The 26,418-nt window shown below is 34.3% G+C and overlaps 2 protein-coding genes across 5 annotated transcripts in view; one reads left to right on the top strand and one right to left on the bottom strand.

Moving 5' to 3' along the window:
* Positions 1-18,584, bottom strand: part of Tmep (Transmembrane endosomal protein) — a 32,707-nt gene extending 14,123 nt beyond the window's left edge. For 2 of the 4 annotated variants that reach the window (XM_088231495.1, XM_088231497.1), the window contains exons 1-3: positions 18,343-18,584; positions 14,854-15,037; positions 5,255-5,420 (exon numbers count right to left, since the gene is read on the bottom strand). In XM_088231495.1, coding sequence (XP_088087621.1) covers positions 5,255-5,420; positions 14,854-15,033 — 346 coding nt within the window. In that variant the 5' untranslated portion in view covers positions 15,034-15,037; positions 18,343-18,584. The remainder of the gene's footprint in view (positions 1-5,254; positions 5,421-14,853; positions 15,038-18,342) is intronic. The other 2 variants (XM_088231496.1, XM_088231498.1) reach the window with 1 other exon arrangement.
* Positions 18,585-19,527: 943 nt separating this feature from the next.
* Cdc27 (cell division cycle protein 27) lies at positions 19,528-24,894 on the top strand. Its single transcript, XM_088231523.1, has 4 exons — positions 19,528-19,702; positions 19,788-19,863; positions 19,961-20,108; positions 21,612-24,894. Exons 1-4 carry the CDS (start codon positions 19,679-19,681, stop codon positions 23,443-23,445), a joined length of 2,082 nt encoding a protein of 693 aa, XP_088087649.1. The 5' UTR covers positions 19,528-19,678; the 3' UTR covers positions 23,446-24,894.
* The last annotated feature ends 1,524 nt before the right edge of the window (positions 24,895-26,418 follow it).

The following is a 26,418-nucleotide window of genomic DNA, read 5'->3' as shown; positions in this document are numbered from 1 at the left end:
ACTTCACAAAAGTCAACAGATGGAAGAGTTGAGGAAATGTGGATGTTCAAACATGGGCCCAACGGTGAATGTTACACAGTGTGTAAAGTGGCCACTTAAACCAGCCAATGACGTGTCATAAGCCCTGAAAATGCCTAGACTCCCATATTCCCTTCTCAAAAATGTTTTCCCTTTTCTGTTGAAATAAATTTAAACTAATTACATTTATTGCAACAAATAAAAAAAAAGGAAGAATGCAATGTGATGAAATGAACAAGTCGAGGTTGGAGTAAAGCTCTAATTATAAGAGGAATGAGTTTATTGTTTCAGAAATCTTTTTTATAGGTCCAGTAGCTCTATCACAAATAACTTTTGACGTGCTTAAAAACATGATAAGCATTTAAGCGATCATAATGGACAATAATGAACATGCTTAAGTTATCACAGTCATAAGTCAACGTGTGTGTAATCCCTAAGTCAACGATTGTGTAATCTCTAAGTCAACGCTCATGTCGGTTTGTTTTTTGTATTCCTCGTAAATAAATACAGTTTATTGGAAAAAAATCGGCGTTTACTATAAAAAATAATACAATACATTGCATTTGCAAAATACGAGTAGTAAGGAGAATCTAATACAAAAAAGTAAAAATTAAATTACAATTACTGTAGGGACTGCTTTTCTTGACATTTGGCTTGCCAACCGCCAGCTAAATGCAATAAATAGCGTGATAAATAATAAATAAACAAATAAAAATAGCAGTTTTGTAATACTTTCCATTTTTACGCCGGTGAAATTCAAATATGTGATTGCGCAGCAGGATTATACGTCGCAAAATGTAAATATTTTGACATTTAATATTAGGTGTTAATAACCATGGTGAGAAATTGTTGTCACATCGCTTATTTACACGTCGATAGTTACTTGTGATTGAGCTGCTGAAAATAGATAGATTTCCATATACCCCCATTTAAAAAAGTACCATATTATAAGGCGCAACTTTTTTGCTCTGAAAATTTAACCGAAAATTGGGGTACGTCATATGGTCAGATGTGTCTCATTTTTTTTTCTAAAAATTGACAAATTTTGGGGTGCATCTCATGGTCCGCAAAATACAGTATCTATTTAATTTGTAATCGAGGCGTATGAATGGTAGTCTAATGCATTAACCACTCAACTATGTGGAGAGCAATGATAATCACTTTTATAACTGACATATTTTATCTTATCTATGAAATCACAAAATAACTCAATCTTCTAAATACTTAAGATTGTAATTACTATTATTGTATTATCCAAATGTAATCCAAACTTTCTCCATTGTGCTTATCTTTGATTGCTTATAATTGTGTGCTGATAAAATTATGCTGCAATAATGTTCTATTCTATGTTTTGTATGAATAACGGTGCAATAAATTAATTTGTCACTGTTGATATCGGTAGTTCAGTCAAGCGTTAAAACATCGACAAACCTAAAAAATCAGGCAATATAAATTAATTGGATTGATTTCACTATGTAATCGTAGTAGATTTGATTCAGTTATAACTGATAATCTTATTCATGTCTAAACTCGTATATGAAGCAGTCCTATTGAAATATTCAGCTGTTTAATTTATTGCAGATATTTACAGTAATTTATGAAAAGAATAAAGTTTTTAAACTTATAATTGAAGAAATCAAACACTGATTTGAGCCGACTGAACACTTTATTTTATTTTTACAAATATAAAAACAAAAATTTTGTGACAATTGTTTCGCCATGTTAGGGCATTTCCAAACGAATGTTCATTCACATTTTAGTTTAAGTAGTAAAAATAGTTTACAAAATGTCGCAACAAAAACGCGACATGTTTAGCCTTGACAATTGCGATGCCAAGATTCGTGACAATGTTTTATTTAAATTTTCAAAAAAAAGTTCAAAATTTAACCGAATCGTGACGTATTAGGGGTGTTGCCAAGGCAATAACCGTTTTCGGGGAAATTTAAAATTAGAAATCTAAAAATATTTTTTTTGCTACCAAGAAGAACAAAATATTTTTTTTTAATCAACAGTATTTCATAGAATCTTATTAATTTAAAATTGTAAAATCAAATTGTGAACTATTGAAACTGAACAAAAAAAAAACTATTGATAACCTAACACCCTAAAACAGAAATTTAAAAATATTATGTAATATTTAGGCTTCAAACACATAATACAGTTAAATTTTCTATCCTGTCATCGTATGTCACACATTTTAATCTAATTTGTCTGTTTACAAGTTTGACTAATTCTCCAATTTTACTACATACAAGTAGCTATTCTAATAAATGTCAAAACAGTCTAACAGATTAAAATAAACTAGTTTTTATTCATGACTGTCTGTGATTATCGAAATATGTACTGCCAACAAATCTTTTTTTTTTAAGAAAGCTTACCATTACAGTTTAAATAAAGGTATTAAATTGACATTTACAAACAGAATCTTGTCTTATAAATCAGTAAAGTACCCGTAAGTAGAATATAATATATTATAGAAAAAGTTAAGAGTAAGAAAAATCATAGTAATTGTCTAGAACACAATACAAAATATATAAATATATTTCCTTCGTCCGCTTTTGAAAATGAACAATGTATAATTTTTGAATAATTAAATAAATATGAATACTAAAAGAAACTCATCCGAACAATGAGCGATGTTAACTGAACTGACCTTATCCTCGTGATATTTGATAAATAAACTAGTTCTATCAACCAGTGGCATTTTATTATTTGAATCAATTGAAGATTTCATTGTCATTCGGCATACAACTTTCATTAATGACATTTCATTATTATCAAAAGTATTTTCACATGACTAGTATTAATTGAAAAATATTTTAATAAAAAAACCTTTTTCTCAATCGATAAAAAGTAAGTAGTTTTTAATTTATAATGTCAAAAATGCAACTTCACAAAAGAGTGAATTTGTAAGTAATTTTTCGGGAATTACTTGACATTATTATCATCACAGTTTGAAATTGTTTCACGAAGTATATAAATATATTAATGTTTTGATATCTGTGGCTTAAAGCTGAAATGCTGGAAGTCACATTTGGTAAATTGTTCAGGAGAGCGCGAGCGGTTTGAAGTTGTAAAACTGTTTCAAATGTATTCCAAGTAAAAACACAATTTATTGCTGTTTTTTTGGATTTATAGGCCTTTGATGAGAATATTTAAGAAAAATACATTTAAAATATGGACTATCAAATAACTATGTTTTTTGTTCTAACTGCCCTAATTCTTCCCCAGACAATGAAAAACAATGTATTCACAAAACTTTCTTTGAGCAAAAACATTAAATTACGTGCCATTAATTAAAACATAAATTATTCATAAAAATAACAGGTGTATATAAATTTAATGACATGATATTAATAGCAATAAAACAGTAATTGAAAGTAAACAGTATGTGAAAAAAAGCAAAGTAAAATAATAAAATTAACGGCAAAAGAAATGACATAATGGTTAAATATGGTTGATTATGACACTAAGACTTCTTGTGCAAAATCCCTCGCTACGTCAGAGGTAGTTTGTTATAAAAATTGTGGAATTTATTCTGTATCCACTGCTTTAATACCAGCAAACCGTTGAATTTTGTTGAAAGCACGAGTATTATTACTGCACTACTGGTGCTTTAGGACAAGCTATTTCAGTAGTGGTATACCGGAGGACTCCAATGTTTTTAGCATTAATAGAATCTGAATATATTAACAAAATGACATTCATAACTCAATTTTGCAAAAAATGTGACATCCAGCCTTTCAGCTTTTAGGTACAGATATAATGGGCCTTTTTCTTAGAGGTGGGGGTCAGTGCTATGCAAACTCCTGACGTCACTGTGACCTGTAAAGATCTATTGTGACGGGCGGTAATGGGTCTTACTTTTAAACCTGGTATAAAGTTACGCCTAGGCACAGTGCTAAAATAAGGATGGAAATACCATCCTTATTCTACCCCTATAATAAGGATTGTATTCCCAACCGTATTCCTAGGCATAACTTTATACCAAGTTTATGAGCAAGGCCCAACATTAAAAAATATATATATTAGAGTCTCAAAACGTTGGAAAAAAACGAAATCTGACATTGGCCCTTTTAGATCCAAGCCACAGAAAAGTTGAACATAGTACAATTGTAATTCGTACCCCAAACACGCTGAATGTCAAAAAAATATGGCTACCGCGGAAACCAGAAATCTGATGCCGGTTGTGATCATGATCGCCCATGGTTGCCACAGACACTCGTGTTCACACAAACCTGTGACGTTGCAAAGCGGTTAATTTTTATTCAAACTGTTTTTACATATTTTCAAGAAAGATTGCTTTACAATTAAATGCTCTAATATTTACCGTGCATAAGAAAACATTATTGTACATCCAATTCTCCATGGCACTGAATTTTCTCATTTTGAATAATGTGCAAAATATAGATAGGAAGATTGAAATATCTTGTTAGAAACTTAATCATGACTATTTCATATACTGTTGACCGATAAAATGCTGTGATGAATTCAGCAGCAAAATATTTTTCAGTCTACATCCACTTAGAAGGTTGCAAAAATTCTTACCTATTAATACTAAATGCTCACTCGTTCAAGCATTACTACTACCCATTCTAGATTAGGCTGATGCTTCCATGACTGATTTAAGCTGTGAGCAACTCGATAAACTTGAACGACTTCAGAATACATGCATAAGGTATACTTTTGGTCTTGGGAAATATGACCACATTTCTAATTATCGTAGGCAACTGAAATGACTCAAAACTAGACAGCGGAGAGACTATCACTCCCTCTCAATTTTGTTTACTATATTTCATAGTCCTAACGCTCCTATATACCTCAGTAAAAAAATTAATTTATCAGTTCATGATTTACCACTTTGTTTTATTTCCCAAAGCACCCTCTTAATACCCATCCACAATTCCTCATTCTTCTCTAACTTATAGGGTGTCCATGCCGCTCGACTGTGAAATCATCTCCCATCCACTATCAGAGATGTTACTACAGTGTCTCTGTTTAAATCACGTCTGAAGAAACATCTTCTATCTCTTCCTTAATCTCTCCTCCTTTCCTCTTTTCATTGGCCTTTTTATTTTTATTTTCTATTGAATATGTTTTGCGACTTGAATTACAGGAATTAAACTTTTATTTTATTGATTGGTTGGAAAAAATTGCCATTTAGCAATAAGCCTGCCAATCTACAATCAACATTACGTACAAAAAGTTAAATAAATAAGATAAAATGCAGGTTTACCTTCATAGCAGTCCCTCACGGTGAAGAAGTAGATGTAGTAAGAATCACTGTTGAAGAACAACAGCGACACCCACGAGTAGCAGCCGTAGATTGGGACGATGAAGAGTATTCTGACTATCCAACGCTGCTCGGCGGGATTGCTGTACCACCTCAGGTGCTGGTAAATCTGCAAAATAATCATTATTCAAATCAATAACGTTTAAGTTTTTTTTTAAATACTGAAGTAACTAAAATATTGGTGCTAAAATACAATACAAATTACATCAACCCAGGGCCGGTATTCCGAACGCGTTTACAGCGCGCTATAATGCGTATTTAGTACGTAAAAACGCGCTATACCGCGCTATAATTTCGATTGGAATACCAGCCCAGATGATGTATGCTGGAACGCTTTCTCAAACAAATGCAAACAATATATGTTTAATTAGAACGAGAAAGTTTAGTGCTAAGGGAAATTAAATATAAAAATATTTTCTTACACGCAGTAAAAATTAGAGCATTTAATTGTTAGTACAATTAGTTAGTAGTCCAAGATTTTCAGAAATGTATGAAAACAATATTAAAAATAAACTACTAGGTATTTCTTAAAATATACAAGACCTATGTAAGACCTTCCTTGGAGTATGGATATCAAGTATGGAGTCCCTACTTTACTAAAAACATCGAGCTATTGGAAAAAGTCCAAAGATGTGCTACAATAATCCCCAAATTACTCAAAAGGATGCCTTACCACGGTAGATTAAAAGCACTAGGACTTACATCATTGGAAGAACGACGGACGAGAGGGAACTTGATAGGAACTAATAAGATACTCAATAATTACTATGACTGCCCCCTGCATGAGATGTATCAATTCAATCCCAACACAAATTTACGGGGTCATAACTGGAAGGTCTATTGTCCCCAATTCCACCTCAATCCCAAGAAAAACATCCTTTCAGCACAGCAGGGTTGTTTCAGACTGGAATAAATTGCCAAGTCTAATTGTCCATTCCATTTCAGTCAACCAGTTCAAAAACCGTTTGGATGCTTTTTTGAAGGAAGAACGCATACAAAAAGCAGTACACGAGATATAGGCGCACCAGCAAAGTCTGCCTGCCTATAACGAATAAAAATAAATGATACTTTAAACTACTACTTTACTCAAAAATCGGACAACGGAAAACATATCAATTTCTTAATACTCGTTTCCAAGCCAGTGTAGACTGACGATTTGAGAATTTACAAAATAATTCTGCCTACTAGACGCCACAACAAAAGTAGGCTGAATCTTGAACATCTATTTGGTACTTTAATATCATTAAAATTCTAAAAATCTGCTTTAAATATTCGATATGTTTTATACATTATTCCTAATTATTGAAAATACCCTGTTGAATATAAATGGTCCACTAATTTTTTAATATAATTTAAGACAGTGTATAGGCATGTGGTATTTGTGTGGTTAACCACAATAATGGATTATCTTCCCGTAAACAAACTACCTCTCTTAATTTTGTGTTTATAATATAAAACTACACAAAAATTGATAAAGAAACAAAATAGACACATTTAATACACTCTGAATTCTATTTTTGTTGGCAAATTTCTACATACATACATATTATGTTATTTCAAGGTTATTGATAAGACATTTTTATGATTCTATAATGTATTCCTTTATGAACGAAGCATGGAGAACAAAAGAAAGAATAAATTCATCACAAAGACCATATGAGCGACATGCCGACGCTGGAAAAGAAAAAGTTACCAAGCGACATGTAGCAATTTCACGGAAGAGCAGATTAAATTAAACAATTTATAAATAATTTAAATTTTTTATTTAAGATATGTAGGAACCGCGAAAAAATAATACAAATGTATGAAGTAATAAAATAACAGACGCAGCAAACTCCGGTGACATCTGTCATCAAGCGGAGGCGATACGGCCGGCTTGGCCATGTGCGCGGATGCCTCCTGAGAGCCTAAACCACACTTGCCTACTTTACAAGGCATCAGGTTCTCGACGTCCTGGACGTCCACGTTGACTGTTCATCGGCAGTTCGTGTCAGAACTACGGGACGTGAACGTTCTTCTGTAAAGTTGCTACATGTCGTTTGGTAACTTTTTTAGCGTTGATTTTAATAATAAAATAATACAGGTAGATTTACTCTTATATCGGAGCAAGTCAAATCATCAATCTAATACCTTGGGTGTTTCTAATGGTCACAATACTTTTTTTTAAAACACCTTCATAGTTGCTGTCCATTGTTTAAACCATTTAATTTTAGGATTTTTCTCACACATTTTCCTAAATTCACAAAGATTAAAATAAAATAACAAAAAACTACAAAAATGGCAATGGCTATTCACATTCCTTTGAAATTCTCACGAACACATCACATCTTATTATAATATTTGTTGAATGTATTTATTAGATGTAATCAACTATTTCAGTGCCCTCGGTGTATCTAATATTTTACTATGCTTGCGGTCTTGTTATGAATTCATACAACAGTATGAAGGCTGTCTGAAGGATAATTTACTCAGTAAAAACCAAATGCCACCTAGAAACGCTTGCATAACACCTTTTCTCCTCTGTAGTTGCGAATCGTGGCACCTCACTAGGGCCCAAAACAGCAAATACCGAGTTTTGAGAATAGGTGTCTCAGAAGAATCTCAGGCGTTCGGTGGTTTGACTTTGTGAGGAATGAAGTAATAAGAGAATGGACGCAGAAAACTCCGGTGACAACTGTCCTCAAGCGGAGACGATACGGCCGGCAGGGCCATATACTGCGGACGCCGCTTGCGTGTCTTAACCACGCTGAAGAGCTGGCAGTCGATAGAGATGCACGGAGGCTCTTCGTGGACACCATATGCTCCAACTAGGAGCGGACATATGATGATGATGATTTAGTCTTGTTAGGTAAATAATAAATTAATTTAATATTGAATAGACTATTTTCGATACATTCAGGGAGAATCGGTGTTTTATAATAATTAAAATTCCTTTTCCATGATGCCCATGCCCTTCCGAGAGTTGAGGTTGTGGTTTCCAGCAGGGGGGTAGTATCAGTTTCAGAGGGAATAAGTTGCAAAGTCTAGTTGTACATTCTGTTTCGGTCAACCAGTTCAAAAACAGTTTGGATGCTTTTTTGAAAGAAGACGAACACAGAAAAAAGGCAGTCACATAATATTCAAAGATATTTTTTTCTTAATAAAATAAAAATACTGTTTATCAAATTCACATCGCGGGGTAGTTAAAAGGTGACTAACAAATCTGCATTTGTGAGTTACCCACTTAAAACACATTTTTTTTTATCCTCCGTGAATGTTACAAAAAGACAAGTCATGCATTTAAATCATTATAATATGACAAAGTGCAGAAAGGGAAATAAGAAAAATGATAAGAGGTTCAAATGTGGAAGAAGCTAGGAATTGATTTCAAGGTGGACGCATGTGGTATTCCATCCTCTCTGCCTGCCCTATGGAGAAATGGTGTGATAACTCTTTGATAAAAAAAATAATAGAATGATGCAATTTTACCCACTAGAGCCATGGCCAAATTGTTATTGCTACCAAGGCGGCTTTTTAGGTTTGGTAATAAGCGACTTATCTTGGTATGTGGGCACCACCAAAGTCTAAAGACTAAAGTCCTCAGCTGCGGTAAGCGGCATGTGGTGGACAAGCTGTTTCCAAATTGTGTCGCGCTCCGTTACGAGCAAATTAAAGCATTTTTTATGCATTCATCTCAATTGATGGTGACGTGCAGACCAATAATAGAACATTTTCATTAAATTCGTATTTTTGACAGTGATCATTATCCAATGTAAGTATTACTATGGACATTTATATGATCTCCTGACATTCAGTTTCATAAATCTAATTCTCTGTATTTATTAAAGGATTTCGATCTCATGGTATATTTACTTTACAGCCAGATAAAATACACGCATTGCCTTATCATTAAAGAAAGATAATATTTATAATTTAGCATGAATTTTGATTGTTACATAGACTAGCATAAATATTTGATCGAGAAGAATCAAAATCGCACGCATAAGTTATTTTTGCCAAAATAAATTAAACAGTTTTACTTTTCCGCCATTTAAATGTTGTAATTGGCAAGTAAAATGAGTTTATTTTTTTATTTATTTACTTAAGTTGGTTAATATTACATTGTATATTAACTAATATATTTACAATTATAACAAATACTTATTAAATATTTCTTACATAACTACATTATTACAATAAACATAACATTTTTTTTTTAAATCCGTAAGTTTTCTTTCATTCTTCATACTTTCAGGCATCTCATCATACAGTTTTAACCCTTTATACATTAAGCTATTTTGTGATTTTGTTTTTTTCTTAAGTGGTAGTCTTATCCTATTTCTATTTCTTGTCCTATATTTATGTACATTTCTATTTAATATAATTTCACTTATAAAATACTTTGGCATGAGATTATTAAACACTTTATATATAAATACAAATACATTATACAATAGTCTTTTCTTTATTCCTATCCAGTTCAATTGTTTTCTCATTTTTTTAACACTATTATATTTGCTTTTTTTCAGTATAATTCTCATTGCTCTATTTTGTAGTATTTCAAACTTGTTTATGTCTCCCTCGTTAGCTAAATATAATATAGTAGAGCAATAGTCCCAATGAGGGGCAATTATTGTTTTGTATATAAGTTCTGCACTCTTTTTATTTATTTTTTTTCGAATTCTTCCTAAGAAGAAAATCTTTTTTGAAATTTTCTTATGTATATATTCAAAGTGTGATGTTAAATTTAATCTGGAGTCAAGAATAATTCCTAAGTATTTCATTTCATCAACCCTTTCAATAATTTTACCATCAATATTTACATTCATTGGTTTGGACCATTTAAAACAAATGAGATTAGTAAAAATTACTCAATTTTATGCAAATGGCAATAAACACATAATATTGTTTTCAGAAAAATCTAATTTTAAAATTATATTAGTCGATAATCTACACAACTTAATATGTATATTATTTTTGAGGTATAGAGCATTGTGGGTGACATTATTTAATGAATATAGCATTTAAATGATAAGTGTCTATCGACTATCTGCCTTAAACTAAACTCACGCACATAAGATCACCCAACAATAAAATTTATACAACACCTTTAATTAAATCACATAATTCTACAGTGACATTAAGAAACTGTGCAAACGTGAAAATATTGGCCAAAGTAAATCGAGTAGATAGTGGTTGGTGACTTTGCCTATCATTCTTGAGGTCCTTGTATATTTAGGTTTGACAATAGATTATAATTTCAAATGGGATGTTTATATTGAAATATTATATCCCTGTTAATACCTTACCTTACCTGACGAATTATATGCGTGCAATGATGAAGTTCAATGGGTTTTGTTTATTTGTTCATAGACTATAAAAAAAAAAAAATTAAATGATCACCGCATTATCTTAGCAATGATTTTTTAAGTTTTTTAATTTTGAAATTACTCCACCCGTGACATCACAAGTTCTAGTCTGTGAATTCTGCTAATTGGTGAGTTGGCTTCCTGGAAACCGGAAATCTATCGCAGCAATCATTAGTTAATTCGGAAGAACTTTTGATGTGGTTCAAAGTAGTTGATTTTTATAAATTTTTCATACATTTTCGAGGAACTTCTCCATACAATTAAAATGCTTTAATTTTTACCACGTGAAAGAAAAAAAATATATATCCAATTTCCCATAGCACTGAACTTCTTCATTCAGCGGGACTTTAATTTTAGGATTATTTTGTGAATATTTTTGAAAGATAATAAACAAACAAAAAAATATGAGTAATTTTAACTGCTTAATAAATATTTAAATCAACAATTTTTTTAATTTTTGAGTCCAAATTTCTGTAGACAAGGACTGGATTCAACTTCCTAGGGAGCTGTTTATATTAACATATTACAACAGAGAGGAAGAACATTTGCAAGAAGGTTACTAGATACTCCACCCTGATGCTGCAAAATAGATACAACCTTCGGTCAAAGAGGATTGGTCTACTACTCGGTTAAAGTGTACCATCTACTTCCATTATCCATAAGGACAATTAGTAAGTTCTCACAATATAAAATTGCTATTAAGAAATGGATAGTGGAGGTGGGTTGCACACGGATCGATGAGTGTATCAAGCCAAATAGGTAAAATGTGTGTACTGTTTGTGAAATTTGTTCTATCGGTCTATATGAATTGGTTATGTTTTTTATGATTATTATTGTTTATTATGTTGATGATAATTAGGTTAATTGGAATAATTACGTTTTTTTTTTGTTGTTATTATTATGTTAACTTTGTTATGTGTGTTTCACATTTTGTAAAATGTTTCCCTCGGCATGGGACACCCCAGTGAGGGAACATTACTCTGTATAAAAAAAAGAATACAAACAATGTAAAAGTATAAATAAATAAATAGAGAAGTCTAGGCATCTACAGGACTTATGACCTGTCATTGGCTGGTTTAAGTGGCCACTTTACACACTGTGTAACATTCACGATTCTGTCCATATTTGAACATCTATATTCTTTCAGTTCTTTCGTCTGTCGATGTTTGTGAAGTTAAAGAGCTGAAACCTTTATTTATGCGGGTGAGATTCATATGATTGAATTATTTCACCTACATACTTAAACCCTTAAACCACTTACCAACCCTTAGGCCACTTAAACCAGCTAATGAGAGGTCATAAGCCCTGTAGATGCCTAGACTTCTTTATTACCTTCTCGCAAATGTTCTTCGTCTCTGTTGTAATATGTAAATATTCAAATGAATTTTTGTTAAAATATATATTTTAAATACATAATATTTCTTATCAACTGAGCGACATTTTGCAATCAAACATGATTCATAAAATTCTGAGTGAATATTTTCTAGTAAAGATAACCCCAACAAACAATACTATTCAAATAAGGTTTAAATATCAGTGGTTCAGAATAACTGACGACCAAGTCCATGGAGCTAGGAGAATTTTGAAATTCATTGCCGAAAAAAAAAGTGTTAAATATATAATACACAGTGAAATAAAAGAAACAAATTAAAAAATAAATTTATATATTATCATCTGTATAAACATGTTTATTCTGATCTTTCCGGCTGTTAATTTTTATCTGTTATTCATTGTTTTTATAAATGTAAATAATATTATTAAGTTAGTATAAATATAATCTTCACCAACAAGCTACAAAAGTGGCTTGGTGGGATTTTAGTTTTAGTAAAAATAAAACAAGTGAAATTTTTTTTAAATTGTAAAAATGTATAATTATACTATTAAATAAAATAAAATTTAAAAAAATAAATAAATAAAAAAAATAAAAAATTGAGTAAATTTGTTTATTTTTAGCGTTTTTTGGTTCGATGTTATGTTATACTTTTATTTATTTATTTATTCATATTTTTTCTCTTACAAACTATAATTAATAATAAAGATAATGTGACCTCACCGTGCCGAGGACACTTTTTTTAAATATTTTTACATTTTTACAAATATTTTTACATTTAATAAACAAAGAAGACTAACTTAATAAACAGAGATAATTAACAAAATGTTCGAACAGTTTTAAACACTGCGTATTTATGTTTATAATTAATTTATGTACATCTATATTATTGCACGGTTGAAATGTGATCTCTTAGACGAATGTGTGTAGGAAATCAATGTATGACAGGGTTACGAATTATGAAATCAGACGAGAGTGTAAGGTATAATTTATAAGATTAAAGGGTCTCCTGAGATGGTTTGGTCATGTAGAACGAATGGACGACGAAAGAATGGTAAAACAAGTATGTATGACGAACGGTGACGTGAGACGAGGACGACTAAGGAAGACGTGGCATGATCAGATGAACCAAAATCTTAAGTCTGGTCATGTCAAAAGCAAGCAGAACCGAAGGGCATGTATGACAAGATGTATGAATGTGGAAGAAGCTAGAAATGTATGCCAGGATAGACGTGTGTGGCAGTCCATTCTCTCTGCTTACCCCTATGGCGAAATGGCGCGATGGTAGTAGTAGTAGTAGTTAATGAACAAAAATAAATTATTGCACTTGCATCATTTTGAAGCTATCACCAGCTGAGCACATAACACATAATAAACTGGTTTATATCAATATCCACCAAGAGTTGCCACTAACATCATTATGAGACTAATTCGAATCGACCATTGGGAGAGATAAGGTGTTGCGCATGCACATCACGGCAACATATCAATATCAAGGAGCAAAATATACATTCATTACTCGACGTAATGGAAAGTCCAGAGACTCTAAGTCTATAGTGTTTAAAAATTGCTAAAATAAATAGAACCCCCAAGTGCATCAGTATTACACAGGAAAGTTCGTTTTTAACTTTGACAGCTGGCTTCTGACGGGTTAGTTTGTTTTGGAGCAAATTCCTGCTGTCCTAACAAATTATATGTAAGGCAAGTTTTAAACATATTTCAGTAAAATTTAATTAATTTGATTGAATAAACATACATTGTAAGACACAAATTAATGTTATATGTTGATTATCAGTTTGAGATCAATTGTTTATAAAAAATGAAAGTTAAAGAATTTCTAAAGCATAAATGATATTCTTTTTTTTGTTAATAATTCCTCAGTATATTAGTTGTGATTTGGTAGAATTTCATTTTTAAATTTGGTAAGATATCCAAAATAAAATACTATTAGATTAAATTGTACTATTATTTTGACATTACATAATATATTTCTAATAATGACCTAACAATACGAAACGCATCACATTATACACTCTTGTATATATTTCAAAAAATAAAAGTAGAATTTAATCCAATAATAGAATTATATTGTGGATACCTTATCGAATTCCTCAATAATAACACTCGGAATGAAAAATGTTTTTTTATATCCACAGGAATTAATTCCGGTCTGAAGGGCACAAAATAGCCAAACAAGGTATTCTGTGTGTATATTGGCAAAACAGCAAAATACTGAGTTTTGAGAATAGGTGTCTGAAAAAAATCTTGGATGTGCGGTGGTTTGAATTTGTAAGGAATGAAGTAATAAGAGAATGGATGCAGCAAACTCCGGAGACAACTGTCATCAAGCCGAGGCGATACGGTTGGCTGGGCCATATACTGCGGGTGCCTCCTGAGAGCCTTAACCATGCTTGCCTACTTTACAAGGCATATGGTTCTAGACGTCCGCTGCTGACTGTTCTTCGGCAGTTTATGCTAGAACTACAGGACGCGAACCTGACTTGGGACGCAAAGGAGCTGGCAGACGATAGAGATGCATGGAGGCTCTTTGTAGACACCATGTGCTCCAACTAGGAGCGGACACGGAATGATGTATACTGGCATATAGTAAAGTATTAAAATATGTACACTAAACATATTTTAATACTCAGCTATCTGACAGAGTTAAGGGAACAAAACGGCCAAACAAGATTCCTTTAGATAACACACTTAAAAAATCATGTATATTTTGAAAGCAAATATTTGGTAAAAAAAAATGTTTAATAGAGATTTTATTATCTCCTGTAAAGTTATCACTTAGTGACTTACGTTGTATTCAAATTAAAGCGACGATAATCATAACTGCGTGGAGTGGGGGTACAGACCTGCTGGCATGTGATGAAGAGGGCGGTCCACACGAAGACTCCGGCGATGCCCTGCGCGGCGCGCGTCTGCAGGAACACGGGCTCCGTGATGGCGCGCGGGAGCAGGTGGGAGGCGGCGGTGGTGCTCATCACACTGCTGCTACTGCTGCTGTTGCTCAGGACCGTTTCCGGCGTACTCATCCTGCTGGGAACAAACCATTCATTGAACATCAAATTATTTTTATTAATATCAATAACGTGGTTATACTTTTTTGTTTACAAATTTGTGAAAACTAGAGTATCTCCTCGATTATTTATTTATAATTTCTTGTGTGGCTGTTGCGTAATACAAGTGTCCATGGGATACAAGACTTGATATATCTCTCTTAGTTATTAAAACGATGAGGTTGTATTTTTCGTAATCTTCAGATGGACATTTTCTCATCAAATTTGGAAAGTAAAATTTGTATCAATATGCTGGATTTTATGACAAAAAATATTTATCCTCACTCTACGAAGAATAATTATACTAATGAAAGTGATAGCAATACAACAATAAATCTGTTTTATGAATTTTTGTATGAGAAAGAGCACGGGAATAGAACTTAAAACATGGAAGACAGAGACGCTGTTCTCTGTCTGGTGTTTGTGTAAAAGAGACAAAAAGAAAATAAGAAATTTGTTCAATCAGTCAGTTATTGGCATTGAGTGAAACTGCACGCTAGATGACTGGAGTATTTATGATTTTCAATATATTTTGCTATGACAGGCCTAAATTTGATTATAATTTTTATAAATTATGGAAAAGGAATTATCTAACAGCATCTCTCTGTTTTTTTTTTCAAATATCTGAATATTCTGTCTTTTGCTTGAGGTAACAAAATCTTATAAATTATGGAAAAGGAATTATCTAACAGTATCACTCTATGTTTCTTAAAAAATCTTTTTTTTTTCCTATATCACATAAAATTACTAAAATACTAAACGTAATACATTTAAACATCTTACATTTCCACGGCCGTTCAGATGCACGGTAAATTTTTCTGGGTTATTATGCCATGTGTCATTCATACTATTTACTGACGTTTCGGATCCCATTACAGCGTTCATCATGAGGGTTGATTTTATTTGTGTAGATTGATGTGTAATGTTAAGTACTTAAAGGAGCACTTGAGTGCATGCAGGCTCGGCAACCCCAAAAAATTTGCTTCGGTCGAACACCACATAGAAACGGGGCGTAAGTTTTCCTTCGAGCCGATAATTTTAGGGAGACTGAAGAGTCACAAAACTCGATCGGTAAAAGAGGCGATCGAGATCTACAAACATCCTGACAATATAATCAGAGATGAAGGGATGCGTTTAAAATCATTCTGATGCCTAGTTATAAAGAAATCACATAATAGTGTAGACTGTGAAGCGCCACACATTTCAAATTGACAAGCTCTAGATAGCAATGACTGCAAAACGGTACAAATCCTAAGTACTTAACGTTACACATCAGCCCTGATGATGGACGCTATAATGTGATCCGAAACGTCGGTAAATCGTACGAAAGACATATGGCATAATAACGAAGGAAAACTTACTGTCTAAAATCTAAATCAATGTAAAATAATGGTAATCCGAAGTTTTGAGTGGGAAGCTGAAACAATGAACGGGCATCATTTCTTATTACTAACTACACGGTGACATGTGCATGGACCATCTCCCGAGACGCAAGCAGCTGTGAGCTAAATGTTTGACAATAATTACCAACCGGCCAGAGAACAATGGATCGTGAACACTTATAATACCTACCCTTTGGTTATCGGCCATTGCTTTCGTCATCTTGCTAACCATTATATGCTAAGGAATGCTATATTGGTTTAGTATTTTACAGATTCCTTTTTGTGTCGTTGCATCATGTACACTTGCCAAACTTATTACTACTTTGCTCAATGTACCTATTAGAATTATTGTTTTGTTGTAAACGTTTTAATATAGGTTGGGCTTATCCAGAGACCAATACAAGTATAATGAGTTGGAAGCCACCTTGAATATATCTTCTCTTCGAGACCGTCGAAATAAATCTGACCTCCGTGTCCTATTTCAAATTCTCAGCTCACTGTTTGATGCGCCTGAACTACTGAGCTCGATAAAATTAAATACCCCAACTAGAAACCTCAGAAAAAACTTAATTTTTCATACCGATAACCATAGAACTAACTATGGTTTTCATTCCCCTATGCCCAGAATTCTTAGGTGTGCCAACAAACATACCAGTCTTGATTTTTTTGATAACAAGTTGTCTTCTTTCAAACAATCACTGAATCAAATTAAATTATAAACACCTCTCTCCCGCTTCCACTCCCACCGAGTCTACTATATACTATTGTGTCCTTCTACTTTCCTTTATAATAATTTTCTATATATAAATATGTCCTTAAAAATATCATTTTTATGTTGCTAGAATTCCACCCGTCTATGCACTTTGTAGCTGCAAGACTTTTGGTGATATCAATTTACATACATATTATGTAAATTAAACTTAAACTTTAACTGTAAACAGGGTTCAGATTATCAACCACGAATGCGCTCTGAAACTGCAGGATATGTAATCAAGATTTTATTTGTAAAATATTATTTATTAATTAAAAACTTCGTTTATGTACAGTGTAAATGGGGGATGGATTTCCAAACATCCATGCGCTCTATAGCTGCAAGACTTGTTTAAATGCATATCCTGTAAAATTATCAAAAATTAACATAATTGGGAACTAGGATCCCAACCGCCTATGGGCTCTGTAGCTGCAAGACGTGTTAGGATGTTTATTGTACAGCGCCCTTGAGGCAGATCCGAAATAATAAATAAATCCAACATCAAAGATATAAACCCCAAAAACACCAATTTCTTTTTTTCAAGTTTTTCCAATTTTAATTAAGAGTAATTTAATTACCCAGTAAGTCTACAAATTCGATCAAATGACAATATACAACCTAAAAGATTTGATAATCGTTACAATATGTTTTATCTCTGAAAGTATGTGTCAAATCAAAATAATAGAACCATTAAAAATTAACTGTTTTACTCCTTTTTACCTGAGCAATTGTAATGTTTTGAGGCATCATCAATTATTCGTTTACAATGAAAATATAGCATACGAATTTGACAAGTACCCGCGCAATCTCACAATAAAATAATATCGGTGATCAGTATTACCTACATACATTAGAAGGATGTACAAATAGGTATGGAAGGTGCAATTACGGGATAGTGGGAAAAATGAGATACGAAGGATAATGAATAGATAATGGACTGCTCAAATGTTAAGAAAAACGTCGAAATAAAAACAAGCGTAATCTGTAATGTCAATGTGATATTTAACGCATCCATACGGAACGTGTCCTTGTAGAAGAAACATCGGGATAGATGATCAATAAACATTATTCAGTGATCCTTTCCCTCTTCCAAGGCTATTATTTAAGGATTGAAAATTTACGTTCTATGACAATGAACTTAACTTGGCCTACCTGTTTGTATTGACGACGTACAAGCGAAACGAGAGATGGAAACAGATGTCATCAATAAAACGCACCTTTCACATTAGACACTTAACAGCAATGTATTTCGAAAAAAAACACCACAAATTACACGTTTATAAGAGTAACTAAGCACATCGCACGGATACGACAAAATTGCATAAAATATATTGTTATTTCGAGAGGAATGTCAAATACCAAAACCAGGAACTACTAATTCATCCATTGACAATGTTGTCGTAGGGAAAATTTTTAATTCCCGAATATTAATTATTGAGCTATACCTACCGAAAACTTGCCTTTTCGGTGACAAACATGAACCAACACTAAGTTGGTATTGCACGAACACTGCAATGTGTTCAATAACCATGTTTTAAAAAATATGGTAGTATTTGAGATTTAAAAAACAAAACCTTAAATTTTAAGTTCGCTGTTTGCTAATTGAATTATTTGTTTTAATTCGAATTTTGACCGAAATTGTTTTTGGGTAAAGACATTTCAAGAATAATCTGAAATCGCTTTTTATGGCGTGTTATACGAAAAAAGATAATTTGATTGAGTATCAGTCAAGACTATTAATCATCACCGTAAAAACCTGCTAGAGTTTTTGAAAAAAAAATGGGCATTCATTTTACAACACTAAAAAAAATGCAGTGAAAAATAATAATGAGTGTACAACAAAAAGAAACACACGATGAGACGAGTTGTTATTGCCAGTATCACGGACTCGCAGATCAGAGGCCTGAGGTTCGAACCCCGCTGAACCACAATTTATTTTCCATTTACTAACACAATTCTATCAAAACTAAATCTAGTTGGAAGCGGTTATATTATATAACAACTATATAAGTTTTAATATTACTAATCTTTCTGGCTGTTAATTATATCTGTAAAATCATTGTTTTTAAAAATGTAGGTAATATTATTTGTGTTAGTATTAATATAGATCTCGACCAGCAAGCCACAGAAAATGGCTTGGTGGGATTTTAGTTACTTGTAAAACTAAAAAAGAAAAATTTGTAAAGATGTATTTAAATGTTAAAAAACTAACAGAAATTGGCCCTTAAATTGAAATATTTGGGTAAATCATATTATTGCCAAATAAAAAATACGTAAGTTGCAAAGTCCGTCGACATTTAAAATTTAAAATGGTCAAAATTTACGGTCTCTCCTGGCAATACTGACTATTTTGTCGGGAGGAAATGTCTGCTTGAAGAATTACCGTTTGCTAATAAAATTTGTAAAATAGGCTTGCTCAATATGTATCAATATACGTTGTAAAATATTTCTCAACGTGCCATATATTTATCCTACAATTTCAGTGAATATGATTGTCCAGGAACCCGTTCAGGTAAATATGAATATATTTCTGTCAAAATTTTTGACAATTTGCTCATTCTTATTACGAGGTTTGATTATTGTTTTTATTGTTTTAGGCTGCAATATGGCATTGCCTTAACCACTACGCTTACGCGGATGCAGTTTTCCTCGCAGAACGATTATACGCGGAGTGTGAGAATTGATAATATATTGTCTTTTTGATTTTTTTTTGACATGTCTAGTACATTAGAGTGTGGAATGGAAAATATAATTTTTGTTTTGATTCTAGTGGAATCTGAGGAAAGTGCATTCCTGTTGGGAACATGTTACTATCGTGCTGGGAGAGTGAATGAAGCCTTCTGGCTCCTTAGCAACACATCTCCGACAACACCGAATGCTCGCTTCTTATTAGCAAAATGTGCCATAGACTTAGAAAAGTGAGTGCTAACTATTTATTTAATTGCTTATCCACCATGATAAAACTTGTGGTTCCATAAATTCATGTTGTAATATCATTATTGTTAGATTATGGCAAGCAGCCTTTGTTCATATTATTTGTTTCTTGAATTCAATATAAACCAAAATGCGATCTGTGTTGTAGGATGTAGGTGACATCAATATCAATATAATCAATAACACGAACCCCCAGGTTACTGAATACATTAATCTTTTAAACACATATGGATTCTGTTTTGCAACAGTTCTAGCTGTATTGACCATATATTTGTCAAAAGTTGTTATGATATTAGAGCGGTCGTATTCAAATGTACTATTGCTAACCATTACGCTAATATTATATATGTCGATAAAATAATGAGTGCGTCCATTATTAATAATTATATCATAAAAAAATTGACAGTATAAAATGTTTATTTGAAGCACTAACTTTGTTGATATTTATTATATTACACTTAAAATAAATTAAAAACACTTTGTTTTCAACCACTAATTACCAATAACCATAGAACTAACTATGGTTTTCATTCTCCTTTGCCCAGAATTCTTAGGTCTGCCAACAAACATACCAGTCTTGATTTCTTTGATAACAAGTTGTCTTCTTTCAAACGATCACTGAATCAAATTAAATTATAAACACCCCTCTCCCGCTTCCACTCCCACCAAGTCTACTAAATACCATTGTGTCTTCACTTTCCTTAATAATAATTTTCCATGTATAAATACATCCTTAAAGATGCCCATTGGGTGTATATATAAATAAATAAAAGTTACGATGTTTTGCAAATCGTACTATCACAGAATCTTGTTTCTTGAACATTTCTTTTAAAAATTTAGGCAGACTAGACATAATCCAGAGAAATCTATTACGCAAGTATGTATGAAGTAGATAAAGAAATTGTAATTTTTTGTTAATAAACCATAATTATTATTATTATTAATGTGATTTTCGTGGTTCATCCTTTAAGGTACAGAAATATCTTTTTTTAAATAAATAAACCTAGCACCGTACGTTATTACAGTACTCTTGTGACATAAGACTTATTAATAATACAAACTGATAGGAAATATGTATCTCAAGTAAGTGTTATATTTATGTGCTTTGTTCTCTATAAAGGGTTAATATAAATTCTATTTTATAATTTCAACAGTGCCTTAAGTCTGATACAAGGGTAAGACAATTGACTTGTGAAATATTTGGGTATTTAACCCAAATATTTATTTTTAAAAATGAAATAAAAAAAAACATGAAAAAAGCGTAAAATATCTTGCCACAAAGAAAAATATTTAGGTTATTGTAAGTTCCATTTCTGAGGATGCTACCCTTTTCTTTTTTGCCGTATGGCGCAGTGTTTGGAAAGGGGGATTGATGGGAAACTAGCGGTAGCCATAAATACGTCGTGAAAGATCACATAAAAATTAATTTCAAATAATTTATGATGGTTTTGTTTCACTATAATAAATGTTTTATTATATTTTTTCAGATTAGTAGATGCAGAAGTGGCGCTGGACTCAGCGGAGACAGATCTCGGCGAATCGGCTCCTTTCGGACTGCAGCTCTTGGCGCAAGTATACACCGCTACAGAGAGGCGAGGGAAGGCCGCTGAGGCTCACCAGCGAGCTCTTCATCTTAACCCTTTCCTATGGGACTCTTTCGCGCAACTCTGTCATGCCGGTGAGAAGGTGGATCCCGCACAAGTCTTCCAGCTCTCCAGTCTGCGTTCCGAGTGTCCGGGACCGATCCTGGCGGAGCCCGCACACCTCGGCAATGTGAAGATCACTCCCGCTAACCCCACTAATGCGGTCAGTACCGTCGCCGCAGGGGGCATCACCCCGGACAGCGTAGCCGGCGCACGGAGACTACGTAGCGTGTTTGGCGGTCCCGCCTCTTCTCCGTTCTCGCCCTCCTTCGGGATCCAGCCTCTGGAAGAGTCTCCTCTCGCCCTGTACACTCCTACTCTGACCGATGCCAATGAGCAGAAAGCCATTCCCAAGCTGGTGCACACGCTACGCGCCCACGTGGGGCAGCTCAAGGAAGCCGTCTTCAGTCCGGCACCGAGACAAGCGCACATCGGTCCCACTCCGCACGTGCGTCGCTCCTCGCGCCTTTTCAGTAATAGCTATTCGGTGAAAGAGAACAACAAATCTCCCAACCGAAAGTTTGCGGCGCCGAAGAGTCCTTCGAGAAAAAGTAAACAGCGCCTTTCCAAAGCTGCAGTTACCAAAACTACTTTAAGCGAAGTTCCCGAATGTCCGACAAGAGAGGTGGCGGAACGCGTGGCCATAGCGCCGTCTCCGGCTGCTCGCCACAGTTCCGAGGGTCTCATGGCGTTGCTGCGCACCATAGGCCACGCTTACTCTAAACTAGCGGGTCTTGAATGTCGGAAGGCGCTGGAACTTCTGGAAGAACTTCCTCCGCGCCAGTACCGATCACCGTGGGTGTGTACTTTGATTGCGTTAGCTCACCACGAGTTGGGAGAGTACGAGGCTGCGGCGCGACAATTCGCGGAGATGAGAGCGGTTCACCCGCTTCGCTCCGAGCACCTGGACACTTACAGCACCTGCCTCTGGCACTTGCAGCGCGAGGTGGAGCTGTCGACGCTTGCGCGGGAACTGGTCGCCCGAGATCGGCGGTGCGCCACAGCGTGGTTAGTGGCCGGCAACTGCTTCTCCCTTCACAAAGAACACGATACGGCAGTCCGGTTTTTCCGACGAGCCGTGCAGCTGCGTCCGGAGCGGCCATACGCGCATACTCTGTTGGGGCACGAGTATGTCGCTACCGAGGAGACTGACAAGGCGATGGCGTGCTTCCGCAGCGCCGTGAAGTTGGATCCGCGGCACTATAACGCGTGGTTCGGTATCGCCACAGTGTATTCCAAGCAGGAGAGGTTCGGGCTGGCTGAGATTCATCTACGGCGTGCGCTGGCTATCAACCCCGAGTCGGGAGTGCTGCGGTGCCACCTGGGGGTGGTCCAGGTGGCGCTCGGCCGGCCGGAGCGCGCGCTCGCTACGCTCGATCTCGCCGTGTGCGTGGACCCGCGCAACCCGCTGTGCCGTTTCCACCACGCGTCCGTGCTGTTCTCGGCCGGCCGCCTGCGCGAGGCTCTGCGTGAGCTGGAGGACCTGAAGGACCTCGTGCCCAAGGAGTCGCTGGTGTACTACCTGCTGGGCAAGGTGCACAACAAGCTGGGCAACGCTCACCTGGCGCTCATGCACTTCAGCTGGGCCACGGACCTGGACCCCAAGGGAGCTAGCGGTCACATCAAGGAGGCCTTCGACCCCGCGAGAGCCGAAGATCCCCCCGACCCGGTTCTGTAGGCGCCGGGACACCGACGATATACATCGGTTACGTTATCTTATTTGTGTATATACATATATATAAATTTAAAAAGTTGTTTTTTTTACTTTTGTGAAAAAAGCTGTGCAATGGCAGTACAAATGGCGTCGCTAATGTCGAGGCCTCGCGACTTCTCGTAATTTAAGCCTTTTATCGTTGGCCATAATAGGACTCATCGCGCTTTGGATGTTACGGATGTCTCTCGTAGAGAACACGAATCTGTTTGCTGTATATTATGGTAATTCTTTTTATCGAATACTGTGTCGCTATTTATTATTGGATCTCTTGATTTGTAAATATTTTCCCTTAAATATAATCTTTTTGCATCAAAACTCGATTCAATTTGTACTCTCTCCGGTGGTAGATGTTCTCCGAAATAATATATCGGCCCGTTAGTCTTAGTATGACATCTTCGCATCACTTTACTTACCCAATGAGAAAATAGACCAATAATTATGTAATATTGTTGACTGGTACATGTTTTTCGATAGCGCCTCTTTTTTAAAAAAATATGTAGCTATTTTTGTAAAATAAAAACTAGTCAAATCTATGATGATAGTTACATATATTATTACCGTTTGAAATGTACATTATGGCATTATGTTATGAGAATTTATATTTTATTGTTCATCATGATAACTTATGTACCTAACCTGTAATAACACTGGGTATTTGTATTGTAAATAATGATCGATCAAATAAGACAAACAACAACACATTAAATTTAAAAAATACAAATGAATTTTATTCATTGCAATGAAGGATTAATGACACTCGTTACCCGCAGTAATTTGTCTTGAAATATCACCCGTTTAGGTAATATATTAAACAAATTATTTTTCATACTAAGTTGTTTTCAGTAAAATTGGCATAAATTCATTTAAAATCCAATGTTTTTGTTTAGTATATATTAATATTTACTAGTCTGCAATTACTTCTATTTAGCTACATATTTTTCAGTAGTTTTTCAAAATTCCTTCGCAACTTTATAGAATCTCAGACAAAATTATGCATTCTCAAGTTTAAAATAAATGTTATTTGATTCTTCTCAAGGTGGACTTCTGTTTTTAATTGTTGGTCCCTTTATTATAATTATTTAATGAAAAATAGTTGGATATATGTTAATACCATCATTATCTGTATATTCTATGAAATAACTCAACCGCACAAGTGTTCAGAAATGGCTAAAATTGAACTTTTGGTCCTCTTGTTATATTCTGAGACCTTAAAATGTAAAATGTTTGACATGCAATATTCCCTTATTCTATAAGTTTGTTTGAGACTGGATATGTTTATTTTTACCTAGTCTTTATTTATAAATCGATTATGTAAATGAAATGTTAGTTATATCAAACTTCAATGTTCACTGAGGGCGATTTTAATTGTATAATCTCACACAATATCCAACAATAAAGTTTAAAATATAGAAACTGTCTTGTGCCTGTACGTATTGGGAAAATTCCAGTCTAATTAAATCCACACTCTTATTACGTACATTTTGACTGTGTTCGGACCAGCTCTTGATAACAAATTGATATCTAGCTATCCACATCCGTCCTACTTCCCACTATCCCATTTTCTAGCGCGCTCCACGCAACAATAATAATGCATGTAGTGCCTGTCAAAAACACTTTAAATTCAGTACACAAATAACATTCTGCGAGTGAAGTGCTTCCACACACACAAAATCAACGACTGAGCTGTGCAAGCATCTCAGACTGTCACCTCCATACAAGCCGTGCCAGCTTCCTTTACTCCGGCAATACAGTGAACTCTCTAAATTATCCTCCTCGAGACAAGGTACTTCCACACCTACCTTGTCCGCTCAACAGACTGTGTTTTAGGATAAAATTAAAATGGAATGGACAACTAGGCTTGGTAATTTATTCCAGTCTGAAACCACTCTGCTGGAAAGAAAGTTTTTCTTGGGTTTGAGGTGGAATTGGGAACGATAGAGCTTCCAGATATGACCTTTTAAATTGACGTTGGAATTTCATTGATACATCTCATGCAGGGGGCAGCAATTTGGTATCTTATAAGTTTCTATCAAGTCTTCTCTCTTCCACCGTTCTTCCTATGATTAATCTATCATGGTAAAGCATCCCTTTGAGTAATTTATGGATTTTCGTAACACATCTTCAGACATTTTTCAGTAGTTTGATGTCTTTAGCAAAGTAGAGTACTCCAATAGAGGTCTTGTATATTTTAAGGAATATCTCCGGAGTAATGTTATGCCCCTTTAATCAAATAAATTATCGACTTAAACACATTAAGGTGCATTTGTGGTTTAAATACTTTTGCCAGAATATGTATAAGTTTCGGAAGTTGGTTAAAAATGTGTTTAAAACAATGAAACGGCTTTTTCTTTATAGAGTGAAGCCTTTGTCCTGAACACAGTGTATATTTATGTTTGCAGCTGTCGAATAATGACAAAGTAGCTGTTTTCAGCATAATGCCACATTACTATACATTTATGTTGAGGCAACCTTATTAAAATGTATAATATGCTGCATTGGCATGACGAATTTTATGAAATTTTACCAGTATACGCAACTGAAAGAACATTTGATCAAAGTTCTACTTGAATCCAGCTCAACATTTTGTCATTGGAAGATCTGTGGATAGGTGGAAGAGTGCCTCAAAAAATAGTTACAGCACCATCTGTTAATACATTAAAAAACAAATTGGACATATATGAGGCACTGAGAGCCAGAGGAACTTAAGCAGAATTTAAACAGCAAAATGGCTTCCAAACATTTATGACTTTATATTTTTCATTTTCGACGAAGACTACAGTTAATGGTACAATTTTTTCATTGCATAAATGAAAAGGAAATAAATTATATAAATTGACAGGGCATACTAATTTGATGGTTATGTTTCTATGGCATAAGTTTTTGTGAAACTTTAATTTAGCCATGCTTCTAGCTTTAATATTGGCGCTTGAGTTAGTG

The sequence above is a fragment of the Micrasema longulum genome, unplaced genomic scaffold (assembly GCF_059751315.1).
Source record: "Micrasema longulum isolate JH-2025_06_02 unplaced genomic scaffold, ASM5975131v1 h1tg000888l, whole genome shotgun sequence".
Classification (NCBI taxonomy): Eukaryota; Metazoa; Arthropoda; class Insecta; order Trichoptera; family Brachycentridae; genus Micrasema; species Micrasema longulum.
Note: the sequence above shows the minus strand (reverse complement) of the source record. Positions and strands in the feature narration are given on the sequence as shown.